Source organism: Botrytis cinerea, chromosome 6 (genome assembly GCF_000143535.2).
Source record: "Botrytis cinerea B05.10 chromosome 6, complete sequence".
Taxonomy (NCBI): domain Eukaryota; kingdom Fungi; phylum Ascomycota; class Leotiomycetes; order Helotiales; family Sclerotiniaceae; genus Botrytis; species Botrytis cinerea.
This window is the reverse complement of record NC_037315.1, coordinates 464,973-480,943: the sequence shown is the minus strand read 5'-3', so window position 1 is coordinate 480,943 and position 15,971 is coordinate 464,973. Positions and strand designations below refer to the sequence as shown.

At 44.1% G+C, this 15,971-nt stretch overlaps 5 protein-coding genes across 5 annotated transcripts; 3 read left to right on the top strand and 2 right to left on the bottom strand.

Annotated features, from left to right (window-relative positions):
- Positions 1–155: 155 nt before the first annotated feature.
- On the top strand, positions 156–1,113 carry BCIN_06g01330 (hypothetical protein). The gene has a single exon (XM_001560229.2). It carries the CDS (start codon positions 481–483, stop codon positions 973–975), a length of 495 nt encoding a protein of 164 aa, XP_001560279.1. The 5' UTR covers positions 156–480; the 3' UTR covers positions 976–1,113.
- A 428-nt stretch (positions 1,114–1,541) lies between these two features.
- Positions 1,542–5,486, top strand: Bcrtt10. The gene is made up of 2 exons (XM_024693335.1): positions 1,542–1,656; positions 1,720–5,486. Exons 1-2 carry the CDS (start codon positions 1,642–1,644, stop codon positions 5,419–5,421), a joined length of 3,717 nt encoding a protein of 1,238 aa, XP_024549121.1. The 5' UTR covers positions 1,542–1,641; the 3' UTR covers positions 5,422–5,486.
- Positions 5,487–5,490: 4 nt separating this feature from the next.
- On the bottom strand, positions 5,491–7,294 carry Bcgpi17. The gene is made up of 2 exons (XM_001560227.2): positions 6,913–7,294; positions 5,491–6,862 (listed from the first exon to the last, which is right to left on the bottom strand). The coding sequence occupies exons 1-2, from the start codon at positions 7,195–7,197 to the stop codon at positions 5,531–5,533; spliced, it is 1,617 nt and encodes a 538-aa protein (XP_001560277.1). The 5' UTR covers positions 7,198–7,294; the 3' UTR covers positions 5,491–5,530.
- A 771-nt stretch (positions 7,295–8,065) lies between these two features.
- On the top strand, positions 8,066–10,656 carry BCIN_06g01300 (hypothetical protein). Its single transcript, XM_001560226.2, has 3 exons — positions 8,066–8,449; positions 8,507–9,258; positions 9,305–10,656. The coding sequence occupies exons 1-3, from the start codon at positions 8,443–8,445 to the stop codon at positions 10,439–10,441; spliced, it is 1,896 nt and encodes a 631-aa protein (XP_001560276.1). The 5' UTR covers positions 8,066–8,442; the 3' UTR covers positions 10,442–10,656.
- A 30-nt stretch (positions 10,657–10,686) lies between these two features.
- Positions 10,687–15,910, bottom strand: Bcphy3. Its single transcript, XM_024693334.1, has 6 exons — positions 14,845–15,910; positions 12,934–14,790; positions 12,761–12,883; positions 12,249–12,711; positions 11,438–12,176; positions 10,687–11,341 (listed from the first exon to the last, which is right to left on the bottom strand). Exons 1-6 carry the CDS (start codon positions 14,975–14,977, stop codon positions 11,033–11,035), a joined length of 3,624 nt encoding a protein of 1,207 aa, XP_024549120.1. The 5' UTR covers positions 14,978–15,910; the 3' UTR covers positions 10,687–11,032.
- Positions 15,911–15,971: the final 61 nt, after the last annotated feature.

The following is a 15,971-nucleotide window of genomic DNA, read 5'->3' as shown; positions in this document are numbered from 1 at the left end:
TCTTGTATATATATTTCCGGTACCAAAAGTGCTGGCATCAACGAGAATTGAGAGGAGTATAATCTATCAGTGACAATCAAATACCTGTTGTACTATAGAGTTGAGTAGCTCCCAAGGTATCATTATACTTGCCTACAAGCGGATGGCTTTTTGAGGGGGCACATAAAGACTCAAAGTTATAAGAGATTACTGCCAGATAGATTTAAACAAGTTGAGCTGCTGAAAGAAAACTCAAAATTGGACAATGAATTTGAGGATCTGAAAATTTGAAGAGACTGATCTATTATTACTTACTTCTCCAACAGAAGCTTCTACTCGTAGGGTCTCCGGTGTGTACTAGTCACTGTCCGAAGGTCGAATTTTCAGGAAATATGTGCCTTGTTCTGCAAATCCTCTCATTAACTTGCAGGACAAGAGCAAAAACAGATTTAAGATGACAGATAGCTGTGAAAATTTCCTGTGTTTCTTCTCAAAACCAAAATGTCTAATCTAATCAGACAACACGCTGTCATCCTGTGGTCCGGACTAGGAATAGTCTCCACTGCCGCCTCGACTTTTGTCCTCACTCGTATCTCTACCCGCAAGTTGTATCAAAAGGCCCTTGATAGAAGCCAAGAAAGGATGAATGATAACGCAGGTGGTAAGCATCAAGCAACTGAACATGGAGGACCATTGGGCGAAACAAAAATGGAGCCTTCAGTAAAACACAGCATTGGATTGACGATCCGACGATGTACGTGCCGACCAATCGCTTCCGGGATAACCAACTGGCCAGAAATCAGAAAGATCATGTCAGCCTTTGAAAATGCGGACCCAAAAGATTGTAAGGGATCTCAACGAGATGTATATCGAGACAAGATAATTGAAGAGTTCTCTTTGGGTACCGAGAAATTATCATGTGACACACTCAAAAGGATTTATGAAAGCATCATCGAGAGGCCATATCAAAAGAACGGAGCACGAATAAGTAAATAGGAATGAGGAGATAGGAATGAGGAGATAGGAATGAGGAGATGGATGGGAGAGCAGCTGAGAGTTTTCGTATGCAGTCGAAGACTGTGTACATTGTGGAACGTTCTACACTAGCTGTTCTACCTTACTTGTTGGTGGGTAGAAAAGAAGAGAAGAGGAGAGAAGGCGTAGCATGATAGCGAGTTCTCGGAGTAAAAATCAGAAGGAGAATGAAACTAGCCTATACTAGATAGGCACATTGAGCAAATAGGGGGTGTTTATTTAAGAAAAATCCCCAATAGCACAAGAAGCGTGAATCAATAATGAATGTTGAAAGTTTCATTTTAAGAGCTCACCAAAAACCCACTGTCTTGATCTCAGACAATAATTACTTGAACTATCAAGTATCAAATCCATATAGTATTTCTATTCTCAGTCGGTAAGAATTTGTGCTTGTTCTATGACAAATGGATGAGGAAAGAAACTCGTCTCGTATACCTTTTGCTAAGTAACAAACACCTCACCGCCATTGTGGCAGAATTTTGGAGAAATTTCGCAAAACTACCCCTCTGTCTCGAGAGTGATCAACTGGAATGAATGCACGACAGTCATGGTATTTTGTCTTGAATACTTCTGATATCAAACTACTTACATAAACATGCAGATATTGATCAAAATCTGTCAGTATCAATGTCTTCTTTCAAGGTCAGCAACAGCTTCAATATACCAAAATTCGACATGAACACTAGCTCACCTGCTTCAATATAGCATAACCACTCATTGAGCCCAATTTTGGCATTGGAATTTTACCATACTTCTACTGGTAAACTGTTGATTCTTGCAGCTGAAGGTTCTTTTCTCAAGATATATGATGCCAAAACTTCCAGTCAGATTGGCCAATGTAGAGTCTTTGACTCACAGGCAATTCATGGTATCATTATTAGAGAATTGAACAATGATTCCAAAGACGATTTGCAGGTAGTTATTTGGGGCGGTCAATGTTTGACCTTGATCCGCAAATCTCAAATTGAAGAGATCATATCTCAACATGTGACTAGTATCACGGAAACTGCGACATCAGCCAGTGACTGGGTTCTCAGTGTTGCATTTTGTCCTTGGGAAAACGATGGCTGTGTCATGGTTACTGCTCACAATGCAATGGTTCAAGCAACACTATCAAAGGAAAACAGGACAACGATATTACGCCAACTACAACCTTCTTCGCGATCTATGTTGTACTCTGCGAGTCTCGTTTGCGAGAATCAGGATACTGTTATAGTTGCAGCAGGAACTATCTTCGGCGAGGTCATTGTTTGGAAATGTGTTGCTGCCGAAGATAACTCTAAATTTCACAATGAAGCCCTCTTTGTTTTCACTGGTCACGAGGGTTCCATTTTTGGGGTCGATATATCTCCACCGATCATGGGCCATGATGGAAAGACCACACGATTGCTAGCGAGCTGTAGCGATGATCGTACAATACGAATATGGAATCTTGCGGAAGACTCACAAAATGATGCAGATGCTATGAAGTTAGCTGCCGACTTACTGCCAAGAGAGACAGGTTTCGGAGAGAAAGCAAAACCTCAACAGGACTCTAATGGCTTCAACCGATGTATTGCGGTAACTATGGGCCATGCATCTCGTATATGGGGTGTCAAATTTCACTTTCCTAATATTTCAACATTTGGCACCTCACCAATCACCATTCTTTCTTTCGGAGAAGATTCAACAGCTCAACAATGGACACTTGAACTTGGGAGTGAGCTTCAAAATGGGGGCAAAACCTCTGATATTTCAGAATTTGATGTTTCTAAACCTAGTTTAAACGATCTTGCTAAGTTAACACACATCAAAACTTTTGCATTTCATACCGGAAAGCATATTTGGTCAGCAGCTATTACTCAAATAGAAAACAGTCAAAATTTGCTCGTCACTGGTGGAGCAGATGGAAAAATCTCAACATATTGTTTTGAAGAAGAGACAAAGCCAAATCCAATTCAAATTGATGCGTTAGGCAAGGATGCCGACTCTGCAACGGACAATCCTATTGAAGGTTCATATTACTCGGTAGCTTTTGAGCTCGAAGATGTTTTAAAGTCTCTCAATTCTACGGAATCCTGTTACAAGGAGGAACAGGATCAAGAATCCGTCGTATCGAAGAAAAACAAGAAGGCGCCCAAAGATGCCTTCAATCGGTATGCATTTGTATCTGAAAATGATTTCCTGATCACGACAACATTCGGAAGAATTCTCAAGGCTACTGTTGGAAATTCGGTCAATTTCAAAGAGCTGTCTCTACCCGAATCCAGTGCTCAAGATCTTAGATCTTATTCTATTTTGAAGGGCAACTCAACTCTGGGATTATGTTGCTTGGCGGGTACAAACGGGAAAATATTCTTGTATCAACCAGGACTGCCCATCGTTCAAATAGGGCAAGTCGAACGAAAACCATCTGATGTGTTTATTGTCCCAGCAAATGATAACCAATCAGTTGAATTATTAGTCACACTATTGGGAACCCAAGAACTGACAATATTCTCTTTCAATCTGGAATCTTCCGTCTCACAACCTCTTATTGACAGAAGGACTCTCTCATTACCCCCGAAATTCATAGTCACAGGTGCTGGTACATGTAACGACCATCTCGTCATTGGCTCTAGAGAAGGTAAAATCGCGGTACACGACACCAACACCAACACTATGAATACCTGGAACTCGCTTGGTAAGAAGGATGCTATTACTTCCATTGTTGCTGTTCCCAGGACCGATTCTAAGCAAACCACAAGCTACTTCGCAATCACTAGTCGAGACGGGTTATATGCCATATTTTCATACAACAATGAAGCTGCGCCAAAGATTTCATGTGTACACTCTGCTGCACCACCATTTGGACCCATGATTGAAGCTTGTTGGTTTCAAGGTTCTGATTTAATTCTATATGGCTTCAAAAGTAAGAGTCTTATCGTATGGAATGAGACGAGACAATCTGAGATTATGCGTATCGACTGCGGAGGTGCACATCGAGCTCACGCATATTCTCCCTTTGAGGGGACTCAAGGTGGTGGTAGTGGTCACTTGATATACACAAAAGCATCACAACTCTTTCTTCATTCCCAAAAAGTTCCTTCTCATCGCACCATTAAACCAGGCGGCCACGGGCGAGAAATCAAGACTTGTGCTATAGGGGGCTCTCCCCAAATGATAGCAACCGGTGCTGAAGATACCAATATCAGAATCTGGCGCTACGAGAACAAAAATACACAAAACACGAATCAAAGCTTTGATTCACACTCCCTCAATTGCCTCTCCACAATCCAAAAACACACGGCAGGTCTCCAGCACCTTCACTGGCACAACTCACACTACCTCTTCAGCAGCGGTGGCGTCGAAGAATTCTACATCTGGCGCATCCAATCAATTCCTGGCTTCGGTCTCGGAGTCATATGCGAAGCTTCTTGTCCTGATCCCACTGCCGAACAGGATCTACGCATCATGTCTTTCGACGTGTCTGATATTCCCGGGAGCGAGTACGAAGAAATGATCATCACGCTTGCCTATTCGGACTCAACCATGCGCACTTATCTTTACTCAAGGATCAGTGGATGGAAGTTACTGGTTAGGGGTCAATATACATCTGCATGTTTAATGCAAATAGCGCATCTACAGATTTCCCACTCAGAGCTCACTTTCCTAACCGCGGCTACCGACGGAAGTCTCTGTATCTGGAGGGCCCCTCTCCCCTTCTCCCCCAATTCCCAAGCCCAATCCCAAAATCCCGCAGAAGCCCCCTCCTCAATCTCACCCCCACAAACTTCCACCCCCATCCTCATCTCACACACCAAAATCCATCAAAACGCCATCAAAACCCTCGCGTTCAAATACACCCCCGCTTCCGCTACTACCGCTCCATATCTCGTAATCATCACCGGCGGCGACGATAACGCAATCGGCGTGACGCTGTATCCGATTTCGGAACCTTCGGGCCTGGGTTTGAAGTCCTCTTCTTTCCAGAACCCGATGAAAATACTCGTCCCCAATGCGCACGCGGCTGCTGTTACGGGATTGGTGTTTATGCCTCATTCTCATTCTCATTCTCAGCCTCGTCTCCGTTCTACAGATATTATAGATAGCGCAGACGACGAGGACGAGAAGAAAAAGAAAAAGAAAAAGGAAACGGATATGTATATCGTATCTTCCAGCACTGATCAGCGGGTTAAGACGTGGCGGGTTGCGATTGCTTCTTCTTTTACATCTACATCAACAGCCGAAAAAGAAAAAGGGGAAACATGCCCGATAGATATCGAGATGGTAGGGGATGAGTTTACGGCGGTGAGTGATATTGGGGATGTGGGTTTGATTCCTGGGGATGATGGGAACGGGGCGAAAGCGATTATTGTAGGGAATGGAATGGAGATATGGGGATTTGGAGAGACGAAATCGAGTTTTGAGATTCGAGATTCTGTGTGAAGAATAGCATAGTATGACACGAAAAGACATAGTAAAGGGAAAAGATTCTTTGAGAATTCATTACATCATTATCTTTCAAAAGCGACTAGCAAACTATGATTAATGTCAATTAGCTAGCCATTCTACTCCTCTTTCTCCATGCTTTAATTTCCTTCAACACATTCATGACTAGCGGTACACCCACAGGTCCCAACAATGGCATGTAAACCGCTACTTTATGTTCATCCGGAAAATACACTTGGCCCACCATACTCTTTTCGAAAAATGCCTTTTCTGCCGCCTCTTCCGCAATACGTGCATGAACTAATCCGACATTACCTCCTAAACCATCACATGCTTTTCTCAAATGTTCGATAGTTGTATAGACGCCATCTTGCACGGATTCCGGTATACTAATCGAGGGGAGCGCTTTACTTAATCGCGCTAAACTTCCTAGTGTCCCGCTTGCTTTCAGAAGAAGACCTGCGCTACGCACGCGCACTAGTGTCATTAAGCGTAGAGGAAGAGATCCGGTTTCGGGGGCCCCCATTAGGGACATTAGTTGAGTGGAAAAAGTAAGCATTGCGGGGCGTAGATCTGAGATGTCGGATTGAATTACTACGCCACCCCATTGAGGGATCAACCAGCTCTTTCCACCCCCTTCGACTTCCATATCGCCTGCATAGAGAATGAAATTAATTGTTGGAGCGCCGCCAATACTGGGACTTAGAGGCCATTCGGCGGCATTGATGAAGCCACTCAGATCTTCTTTTCGTAGGACATTTCCGCTAACACCAGGGGTGGCGTATAGTTGGACTTGGGTATCGATTGTGAAATTGCTGATTGAAGTGAAGCTTTCGAGTAATGGTTTCATGTGTTCTTCTAGCGCAGCTTCGATATCCCAAGATGAGGGGGTGGCCGTTGGAGTAAAGAGGGAGAAGGTTAAGTGATAAGTTCCAGAGTATTTTAATGAACGCGTTGTCCATTTGGCTAGAGTATCTGCCACTTCTGGCGCCAACGCTTTTGGACTTCTCTCTGGTGGGGCGGAACTGGTAGAAAGTAGGTATGCGATCATAGCTTGTTCTTCGGCAAACACGCCCCTCAAGGTATTCGCAATGTACGTGGCTAACGATGATGATGATGACGAGCTCGAAGGGATCTGATTTGGAGGATAGTGTATATCTAAAATGGGCGCATATGCTTGTAAATTCGCTTGCGATGCTGCTCCAGGCAAAAGTCTAATAGTCAAAGCAACCTCCTCTCCCATGCCCCCATATGAAAACCCATTCGTAGTCGCGGAAGCATTGTTGGGCGGGGAAAGTTGTAATCGTAAATGATGTGCGGAGAAATCGTTTAAATCATCCAAAGCATGTTGTGTAGTTCGTAGAAGATTCTGAGCTTCATTTTCTTGTAATGATTCGGCTTCTATTGAAATTGTGAGTGGAAATACTGGACGGCATGCCTAGATTCTTCAATTAGTCTGAGCTATTCATGGATATGACATTGACATACTCTTCCTTCGGCCCAATCGGTCATTTGATCTAAAGGCAAAGGCGCTCTATAAATTGTCGTCGTTCTCCACCATATTGGCACACCAAGTAATAATATGATAGCCCAGAATGAAATCAGAACCTGGATTCGCATGCGAGCATTCTCGGGCTTCTCAGGAGGTGGTTCCTTTCTTTTCTTTACTGCTGCCACCGCGTTTTCGGGTGGCTTATCATTAAAGATTTTCACATCTTCAACTGTAGTTTCTGTCGGACCTGAGGATGCAGGTTCATTTGTTGATAATGACATTATGAAGTTTGGATGTCCATTTGTTATGTTGATAATAAGTAGATCCACACGGCATGTATTGATATCGTGGAAGTTCCGAGCTGTGTTTGGATGGGCCGCTATTTGCGACCAGCAGGTTTTAGCGATGAGAAGGCTGGAGAGGTGGAAGGAAATGACAAGGCTGAAGCTAATTGACAAGGCTGAGCTTCCACTTTGTTTGACGCTTGAGCCCGATAAGGTTAAAGCTGCGGTCTTCTCTAATAGCGGGGACCAGCACACACCAAAATACTAGAACCTACCCCTATCACGTGCCCCGCCACCCCTACCATTCTAGTATCCAAGGGAGTTTCCGTCATATGTCAAACCTCGTTGGGAAAGGATCCGCGAAGATCCAAAAAAAAACCGTTGATTGATCATAAGCAGGCTTGCACTCATCCAACCAAATACATGAGCATCAATCAGTGCATCCACCACCGACAGTCTTTATCCCTTCAGTTGTCGTACGAGGCCGAATGCCATCCGTCCATACATCGCACACGAAGACTGCAGCCATACAAACGAATCAAGGCACGTTACAACGGAGAAGATATCCATCCGAGAACTCCACATGAATCGCATAAATTGCCAATTTGTGGCATGGCTCGCATGGCTATGATTGGTACTAAGATGAGGAAAAGACTGTGCATTCCCCTCAAAAGGTTTAATGTCCCTTGAATCCTGACTCTGCACTGAAAAAACTGGTCGGATATGGAACCTCTTTCGCATCACCGGTGGCTTATTCGTTATTGTATTCCGAGTATAATGGCTCAGAACAAGCCATACTATGCGAGGAAGTCACCTCCGTGCCGAGGCATACGTTACCATCTGAGGAATGAACCCCCCCCCAAAAGGGTCCATCGGCGAGATGTACGCATGCATATTACCCAGACTTCAGCCATATTAATACCTGTACGGTAAGGGTTTGAGGTACAGTCTTTCTTACCTATCTTACCTGCTGTCGTCTCTTTTTCCATCCAAAACATCTTTTTCGCCTTGAATCCACCCTTTGAATCAACGAATTTGGGATTTTATAACTGCATGAACATCGGATCCCTTATCTGCGCAACCAATTCTAACAGTATTTGCTGTTTTATTCTCACTTGAAAGCGGGACTGTCTCTTGAATATAGCAGGCAAAGGTCAATTGACTACCAGATACCGTATTTTCACAGAGCTCTTTAGGTGTTCATTTGACAACTGGAAATACTTTTACTACATTGTTATCAAAATGCCAAGTCAGTTTACATCGCTCCGGCCAACAGAATGAGTTCGAAATACTAACAATTCAATAGTTCCATTGGCTTTAGCAGCTCCAGCAGCTTTGGCTGGGTTAGCATACGCCAATGCGAAACTTTCCTTGAGCTACGATTATCAATTATTGGGTGCTGCATTAAAAGCATATTCCTTCACTAGCAAAAGAGAAAAAGATGATCGTCTCAATATGTTTTATATACTCGAAGAGCATGCGAAAGGAAACTTCGCAAACGATACATTCATCATATTCGAAGGCAAGAAATGGACATTCAAGGAGACGTACGATATAGTTTTGAAGTATGGAACATGGCTGAAGAATACCCATAATGTCAAGCCGGAGGAAATTGTTGCTATGGATTTCACCAATTCAGATAATTATTTCTTTCTATGGTTTGGATTATGGAGTATAGGTGCCAAACCAGCCTTCATTAATTACAACTTGACGGGCAAAGCATTAGCCCATTGTGTCAAAGTCTCCACTGCAAGGTTATGTATCGTGGATCCAATGGTCGAAGAGAAGTTGACGCAGGAAGTTCGGGATGAACTTCCGGATATCTCTTTCCAAATTCTCACTTCCGATGTAGAAGCTGCTATCATTTCCACTGAAGGCATTCGAGAGTCGGATTCTACTAGATCTAAGCAAACAAAATCAATGATCGGAATGTTGATATACACCAGTGGTACTACAGGTTTACCTAAACCTGCAGTCCTTGCTTGGGGGAAGGCAAACTTTGGCTCGACTATCATGCCAAAATGGAGTGGATACGGACGACCTGATGTCTTGTATACTGTGCGTTTGTTCCTTTTTTGTATTTCGAAATACTAATTTCTGTTAGTGTATGCCTATGTACCATTCTGCTGCTAGTGTTCTTGCTGTCTTAGCAGCTCTGAACATGGGTGCAACGATATGTATCGGCAGAAAGTTTTCCACAAAAACATTCTGGAAGGAAGTTCGAGAATCAAACGCGAATGTTATTCAATATGTCGGGGAGGTCTGTCGCTACCTCTTATCTGCACCTCCTCAACATGATCCGGTGACGGGCGAGAACATAGACAAGAAAAATAACGTTAGAATGGCGTTTGGTAATGGCTTAAGACCTGATGTATGGAACAAATTTAAGGAACGATTTGACATCAAAACTATCGCCGAATTTTACTCCGCTACTGAGGGTGCAGGAGCTGGCTGGAATTATTCTAATAACGAATTTAGCAGGGGCGCAGTAGGACGTAACGGGTTCATTTACTGGCTTGTATTGAGGAAAGGATGGGCTGTGGTCGAATTGGACGTTGAAACGGAACAACCTTATCGATCGAAAAGTACCGGATTTTGCACCAAAGTACCATATGGAGCCCCAGGAGAAATGTTGTATAAGCTTGATCCCGCCGATATAAATTCAGGGTATCAAGGATATTTCAACAACCAAAGCGCCTCCGATAGTAAAGTGTTACGAGACGTTTTCGAAAAGGGCGATGCATGGTTTCGAACAGGCGATATTATGACATGGGAAAATGGTGAAAATGTCTACTTCAATGATCGAATCGGTGACACGTTTCGTTGGAAATCAGAAAATGTATCAACAAATGAAGTCGCAGAAGCGCTGTCTACTCATCCGGCCATCCAGGAAGCAAATGTCTATGGAGTTTCCCTGCCCCATCATGATGGTCGAGTAGGATGTGCGGCTGTTATCCTAAAAGATCACACTCCGAATGTTATGAAGGATTTGGCGGTCCATGCGAAAAAGTCACTACCGAGTTATGCGGTACCAGTGTTTTTGAGAGTCAAAAAAGAGGGAGAGGAGATGGAAATTACGGGGACGGTGAAGATGGTTAAACATGTGATTCGGAAACAGGGGGTGGATCCAAATGCAATAGACGAGAGCGGCGATCAGATGTGGTGGTTGAGAGGGGATGAATATGTGAAGTTTGGTGAAAAGGAGTGGAATGAATTGAATGGGGGAAAGGTTAAACTTTAGGAGTTTTTGGTTTGAATTTTGAGTTTCGAATCTTTGACTGCGTATAGGCATTTGAGCGATGGGGTGGAGTTGGATCAATGGGAATGCATTTGGCGTTCGGTATTAAATCGGCATCGGCTGTTTCTATTGCACTATCTAAGCCAGAAGAGCAAGAAATATTAATGACAACAATTTTCACTTGATTTTCACAGATAATACTGAATCTCGACATCACAAAAGTCATCTTGTTCAGACCCCATAGTTGATGGTGAGTTAGACCTATTTATATTTTCATACATCGATTTGAGGTTATCAATGCGTTCTCTGCTTAGATTATCACCTATAAGAATGACCAGTATAAAAACGACATAATAAAGAGAGAGAGATGGAGAAGGAAAGAAAAAAAGAAAAAAGAAGAAAAAAGAAAAAGAAAGAGATCAACTTTGCCAGTGTTTGCACACTATTCGGAAACCCAAATTTCTTCGCCAATTCCTCTTGAACCTCACAATTCTGACACTCAACCAAATTCACAGTTTAAAATATTAGAGTCCTTTCCCAACCCCCAATTCAATTTTTGATTTCCACACGCGGCTACCCCTCAACTCTCTACTCTCATCCCCTCAATCTCAACCACCCCCCTTTATTCCACTTCACGCCCTCCCTCCCATACATCAATTTCTCTCTCCTCCCGTCATCCTCTACACTCGCGAGCATCCCCTCCAACGTCTGAAAATCAATCGGTTTGAGGATCCATCCGTCGAAACCACGAGTTACGTACTCGTCTCTTTTTGATTCTTCGAGGGAGGCTGATACCGCGATTATGGGGAGTCGACCGTAGAGGGATGCGCGGGGGGAGGGGAGTGTGTTGGTGGTGAAGCTGCGGATTAGGGTTGTGGAGGTGAAACCGTTGAGGATGGGCATCTGAGGGGAGGGTGGGGGGTTAGTTTTATTAGGGGGAGGAGTTGAGAGAATGGGATGGGATGGAAATGAAATGAAAATGGGAGGAATAATACGTACCTGTATATCCATCAACACGATATCGAAACCATCAGGAGTAGCCATCACCGCCTCCGCACATGCCTGACCATTAATCGTCACCGTAACCACATGACCTCTTTTCCTCAGACGCTCTTCCAATAATCGACTATTGAGTGGATTATCTTCCGCGACGAGGACATTGAGATTGCGGATTTCGGGTTGGGGAGGGAGTTTCATGGTGGGGAAGGGGTATTGGAGTTGGTAGTCGGAGTTGGTGGTTACGGATTTGGCGGAGAGGGATGTGGAGAGGGGGTGAGAGGAAGAAGAAGTGGGAGAGGGGTGTGATGTGCAGGTGCTGGGTGTGGGTATTGATTCGGGGGATTCGATGAGTTCGGCTGCGGAGGTGGTGAAGGGTTCTTTGAGGGGCGTGGGAGGAGGAACCTGGAATCTTTCAGGGGTATCGCATTTTATACCATTTTCGGAGTTGGGACTCTGGGCACTGAGAGATGGATCAGGAGCGTCTTCGCGGGGAGTCCTGGCAGCGAAGGGGTGTCCACCTTTGGATTTTCGGAACGGGATAGAGATAGTGACGGTGGTTCCGTGTCCGGGCTCGGTGTTGATTACTATTTTGCCATCGTTGAGTCTGACAAATCGTGCTGCGACGGCGAGACCGAGACCGATGGATGCCTTTTCTCCGTCGAGACTTGGTGGAGCATCTACATCGTCGTCATCGTCGAGCACTTTCTCGAAGTCTTGGAATATGCCGTCGAGTTCAGGTCTGGGTAGATGGGGAATTAGTTTCTCGATATGAGGAAGTTGGACATCATATCTTCCATATATGGAAACTTACTCGGTGAATCCAGAACCGTTGTCAGTGAAGAACATCTCGACTCGAGTCTTGTCATCATCAGACTCAACGTTTTTCAATCCAACAACCACATCGCCAGCAGTTGAATGTTTCACAGTGTTTGATAGTAGATTCGTGATTGTCTGTCTCAAACGCACGCCATCACATTTTACCATTGGAGGAATGTCTACACTTTCGGCAAATCTGATATTTAGACTCTTCTTTTGACATTCATCACCGAAATCGTCGATGACATCGTTCATCATTTGAGCCAAGACAACATTATCATGGGACATTTCAGGGTCTTCTACTTCTGCTTCTGTCAAATTGAGAAGGTCATTCACAACAAAGATAAGGGACCTCGATGCACCTAAAGACTTCTCCAGGTGAAGACGGGCTTGGTCGTCGAGAACCTCTTCAAGTGCGATTTCGAGATAACCAATTATAGCATTCAAGGGATTTCGAACTTAAAGATATCAGTAATACCCAAATGCTCCCATATTTTGAATACGTACCCTCAGCTCCAGCTTGCCGAATTAATAATCGTGTCATTCGGTTTTGTTGTACGATAGCCTCTTTTTGCCTCCAGACTTCAATGAACCTTCCATATAATGCACTCAAAACTCCTGCGGACTCAACTGAAAGATTCCATATTAGACACCATCAATGAATAGTAGGATGGACTAACCTTGTTCTCGTGTCCATTCTCGACTAGTACCCATGACATGCTGGCTCCATCTCTTGAAACTTGCCCTTGGCTCAAGATATTGTGTGCCAGGCTTATATATCTTCTCATTTGGATTTCCGGCCCACTTGACCTCTTTTAGCTGTCCCTTACGAAAAAACACCAGAAAGTCTGACCCTGACAGAGACAATGGAATCACAAGAAATCCCGAAATTAAAACAAAGTGCGCAGGAAATAGAATATCTGTGCAGTCGGCGGAAATATTTTGAGTACAGAAGACAGATGTATGCGATTTCTTGCGGATATATTGGAGTAGAGAAATACTTTCATTGTAGGCATACAAGCGCCCAATTGTTCTTGCCTCATCTTTGATGGCCAAGAACCCGAAATCTGCTTCAAACATCTGCAATAGATCTCTGGATGAAGCAGCAACATATTGCGATGGCGAAGTTCTAGGAGGTGCTTTTCCGAGATGCCGCCGTGCTTGTATCCGAGATAGGTAGATTAATTTCTCAATGTTGTTGCTTGTGCAATCACCTAGACTTCGGCAGAGCTCCCTCATTGGAAATGAAACTCTCTTGCCTTCTAAGCCATAATCATGACAAGAGATCAAGCCCCATAGTCGGCCCTCTACAATCAAGGAGATGGAGAACGAAGCCCTCACACCCATGTTTGTCAGATATTTGATGTGAACGGGTGACATGGCTCTTAAATATGCCGATGAGAGGTTGAGACTTTTAGGATTGTATTGCTCGGTTGAAGACACAAGTCTGGCTGTCTTTTCCGTTCGATCATAGAGTAATCTTATTTTGTTGAGCACATAAAGCTGCCGAGCCTGAACTGGGATGTCAGTGCTCGGAAACTTGAGGCCACGGTAGAGGTCCAACGACGCTCTCTCATCAATGTACTCTGCTCTAACCAACCCTGCGTCGTCTTCATCAAACTGATAAGCCATAATCCTGTGAAATCCAGTCAAATCAAAGACGAGACCAACAACGATGTCGAGTAGAGATGCTATGGAAGTGGCTGAATTTAGCTGCTCCTGAACCTCACAGCCGAGGTGAAACATTTCCATCTCGCCGAGCCTGTTCTTGGTCCTTTGTATCGTGCGAAACGGCTCACTATATTTTGTAGTCGATATGATTCGCTCCTCCTCCGTCGCTTGATTATCAATAATATTGATCTGTTCTCCAGGCAGATTCCAATTCTCCGGAGGAACGTCAGTCATCAAATCATTCTTCGCTTCAAACTCGCATATAAACAAGCCAGCATCCTCACGAAAATGTAAAGCGCAGTACATAGGGATATGGGGAGCTGACTCCAGCATCGTGGTAAAAATATCTGGATATGCTTTAAGATGTTCTTTTTGATGCCAGAGCTTTCTGGACTCAATTCGAGCCCTAAAGTCCAATTCATACACTGGACTGAGCAGTTGGGTGAAGCAAGAGAGTTTGAAAAGATCTTCAGGCTGGCGGCCAAGAATGCTTTCAGAGTTTTCACTTGCGATTCGAACCAAGAACCGACTGTCATCTTTTTCCTCGAGAGCTAACAATACTCCGAAGCTTTGAATGGATCCGGGAATCTGAATTGGCTCATCCTCACATCGACGAACAACCTCGTTAATGGCATAATTGGGAGTGGGCTTACTGTCAGAAATCAAATGATGAATTGAAGTCGCAATGAAAGTCTGTTGGGATGGCGATGATGGCTGGCAGGATTCTGCTAAAATTACTTTCGGGTGCCTTTGATTGATGGCCCCTTCAATCTCGGGTCCTACAACGGGAACATTTGTAGAAGGCGTATTGTCTGACACGTTTTGATTTTTCTCAATAACAGAGCCATTAGGCTTTGTGGCAGTGACTATGTGAATTGTTAATCAATAGGCTCACTAAGACTTCGAGGGTCGATCTGTACCCGAATCTGTTTCAATACGGATAGGGAACACTCTCTCAATTCGGAATGATCTATCCTCATGCTTCTGATCATTTGCAATGATGTCAATGCTTCCCGAGTCATTGACTACGACAGGCGAAGGCCGGTGCGTCATGCCGAACTAATCTAGTACCTGGCCCAAAAATAGATGCTTTTGAGACTATCGTAGACATATGTATCGTTCCAGAGCATTCAAGTATTCAGTAAGCGGCCATGAGATGTGATTTGTCATGATCGTGATGATGCTCACTTTATATATACCATAGTCGCACATGCGTGATTGGGGTAGACAAGAACGAAGCATCTTGGCTCCCGAACAAAATGGCGTTCTTTGATTTTCAGCATCACATATTTGAGACCATACTAATGAACATTAAAGGAGTTTCCAAGACTCGAATGTTGAAGCAATCCCCAGCTCTCACAGGGATAAATCATTCTCGTGTGAATTAACTCGAGAGGACGGAAAAAGAATGGAAATGAAAGATCCATAGAGACGACTTCGGCGTGCAAGTGAATCAAGACATATTGCCAAACTTCTTCGGAGGGAACAATGAGGGCCGTGTCCAGTCACCAAAGATGACACTCATGTTTTGCGAATGATCGACAGGTAAGCCAGTCTGCACATTGGGGCAGACTGTAGAAACACCAATCATCTTCAGGATGTAACTTGATGACATCCGGGAAAGAAATTCTGAAACACATTTGTGTATCGAATCCATCACTGTACCAAACCGTCTTCTAAGCGCAGCAGTTCTGACAACTCTGAATTTCCTTTTGATTGCACGCTCGTCTCCCAGGAAAAGATGATTGGAAGTTCAAGACTATGAATTGACAACACGACTGCCACCTGCTTGGCAGGCTGCTGATTTCTAAGGGTTTCCACATCCTGTCGTGAGCTGAATAACCATTTATCCGTGTCATTGTGGACAGGACATTTGAATCCGTCGAATCGAATGTTGGGAGTGAGAAGAAGGGTAAAAGGCAGGGAGATGAAAAAAAGGTTAGATAACATGTAAGGAGGATGATTTCAGCGAGTAAAGGTTTCGCCTGTCCGAGTGGTTTGACCAATTCGGACGGCTACAGTTACTCAGACACGTGCCATGCGCATG

Coding starts and splice junctions, on each gene's coding strand:
- BCIN_06g01330 (XM_001560229.2), top strand. CDS start 481: ATGTCTAATCTAATCAGACAACACGCTGTCATCCTGTGGTCCGGACTA.
- Bcgpi17 (XM_001560227.2), bottom strand. CDS start 7,197: ATGTCATTATCAACAAATGAACCTGCATCCTCAGGTCCGACAGAAACT. Junction 6,863..6,912: donor CCGATTGGGCCGAAGGAAGA/GTATGTCAATGT, acceptor TGAAGAATCTAG/GCATGCCGTCCAGTATTTCC.
- BCIN_06g01300 (XM_001560226.2), top strand. Junction 9,259..9,304: donor GACCTGATGTCTTGTATACT/GTGCGTTTGTTC, acceptor AATTTCTGTTAG/TGTATGCCTATGTACCATTC.
- Bcphy3 (XM_024693334.1), bottom strand. CDS start 14,977: ATGACGCACCGGCCTTCGCCTGTCGTAGTCAATGACTCGGGAAGCATT. Junction 14,791..14,844: donor CCGTATTGAAACAGATTCGG/GTACAGATCGAC, acceptor CAATTCACATAG/TCACTGCCACAAAGCCTAAT. Junction 11,342..11,437: donor TCGTGTTGATGGATATACAG/GTACGTATTATT, acceptor CCCTCCCCTCAG/ATGCCCATCCTCAACGGTTT.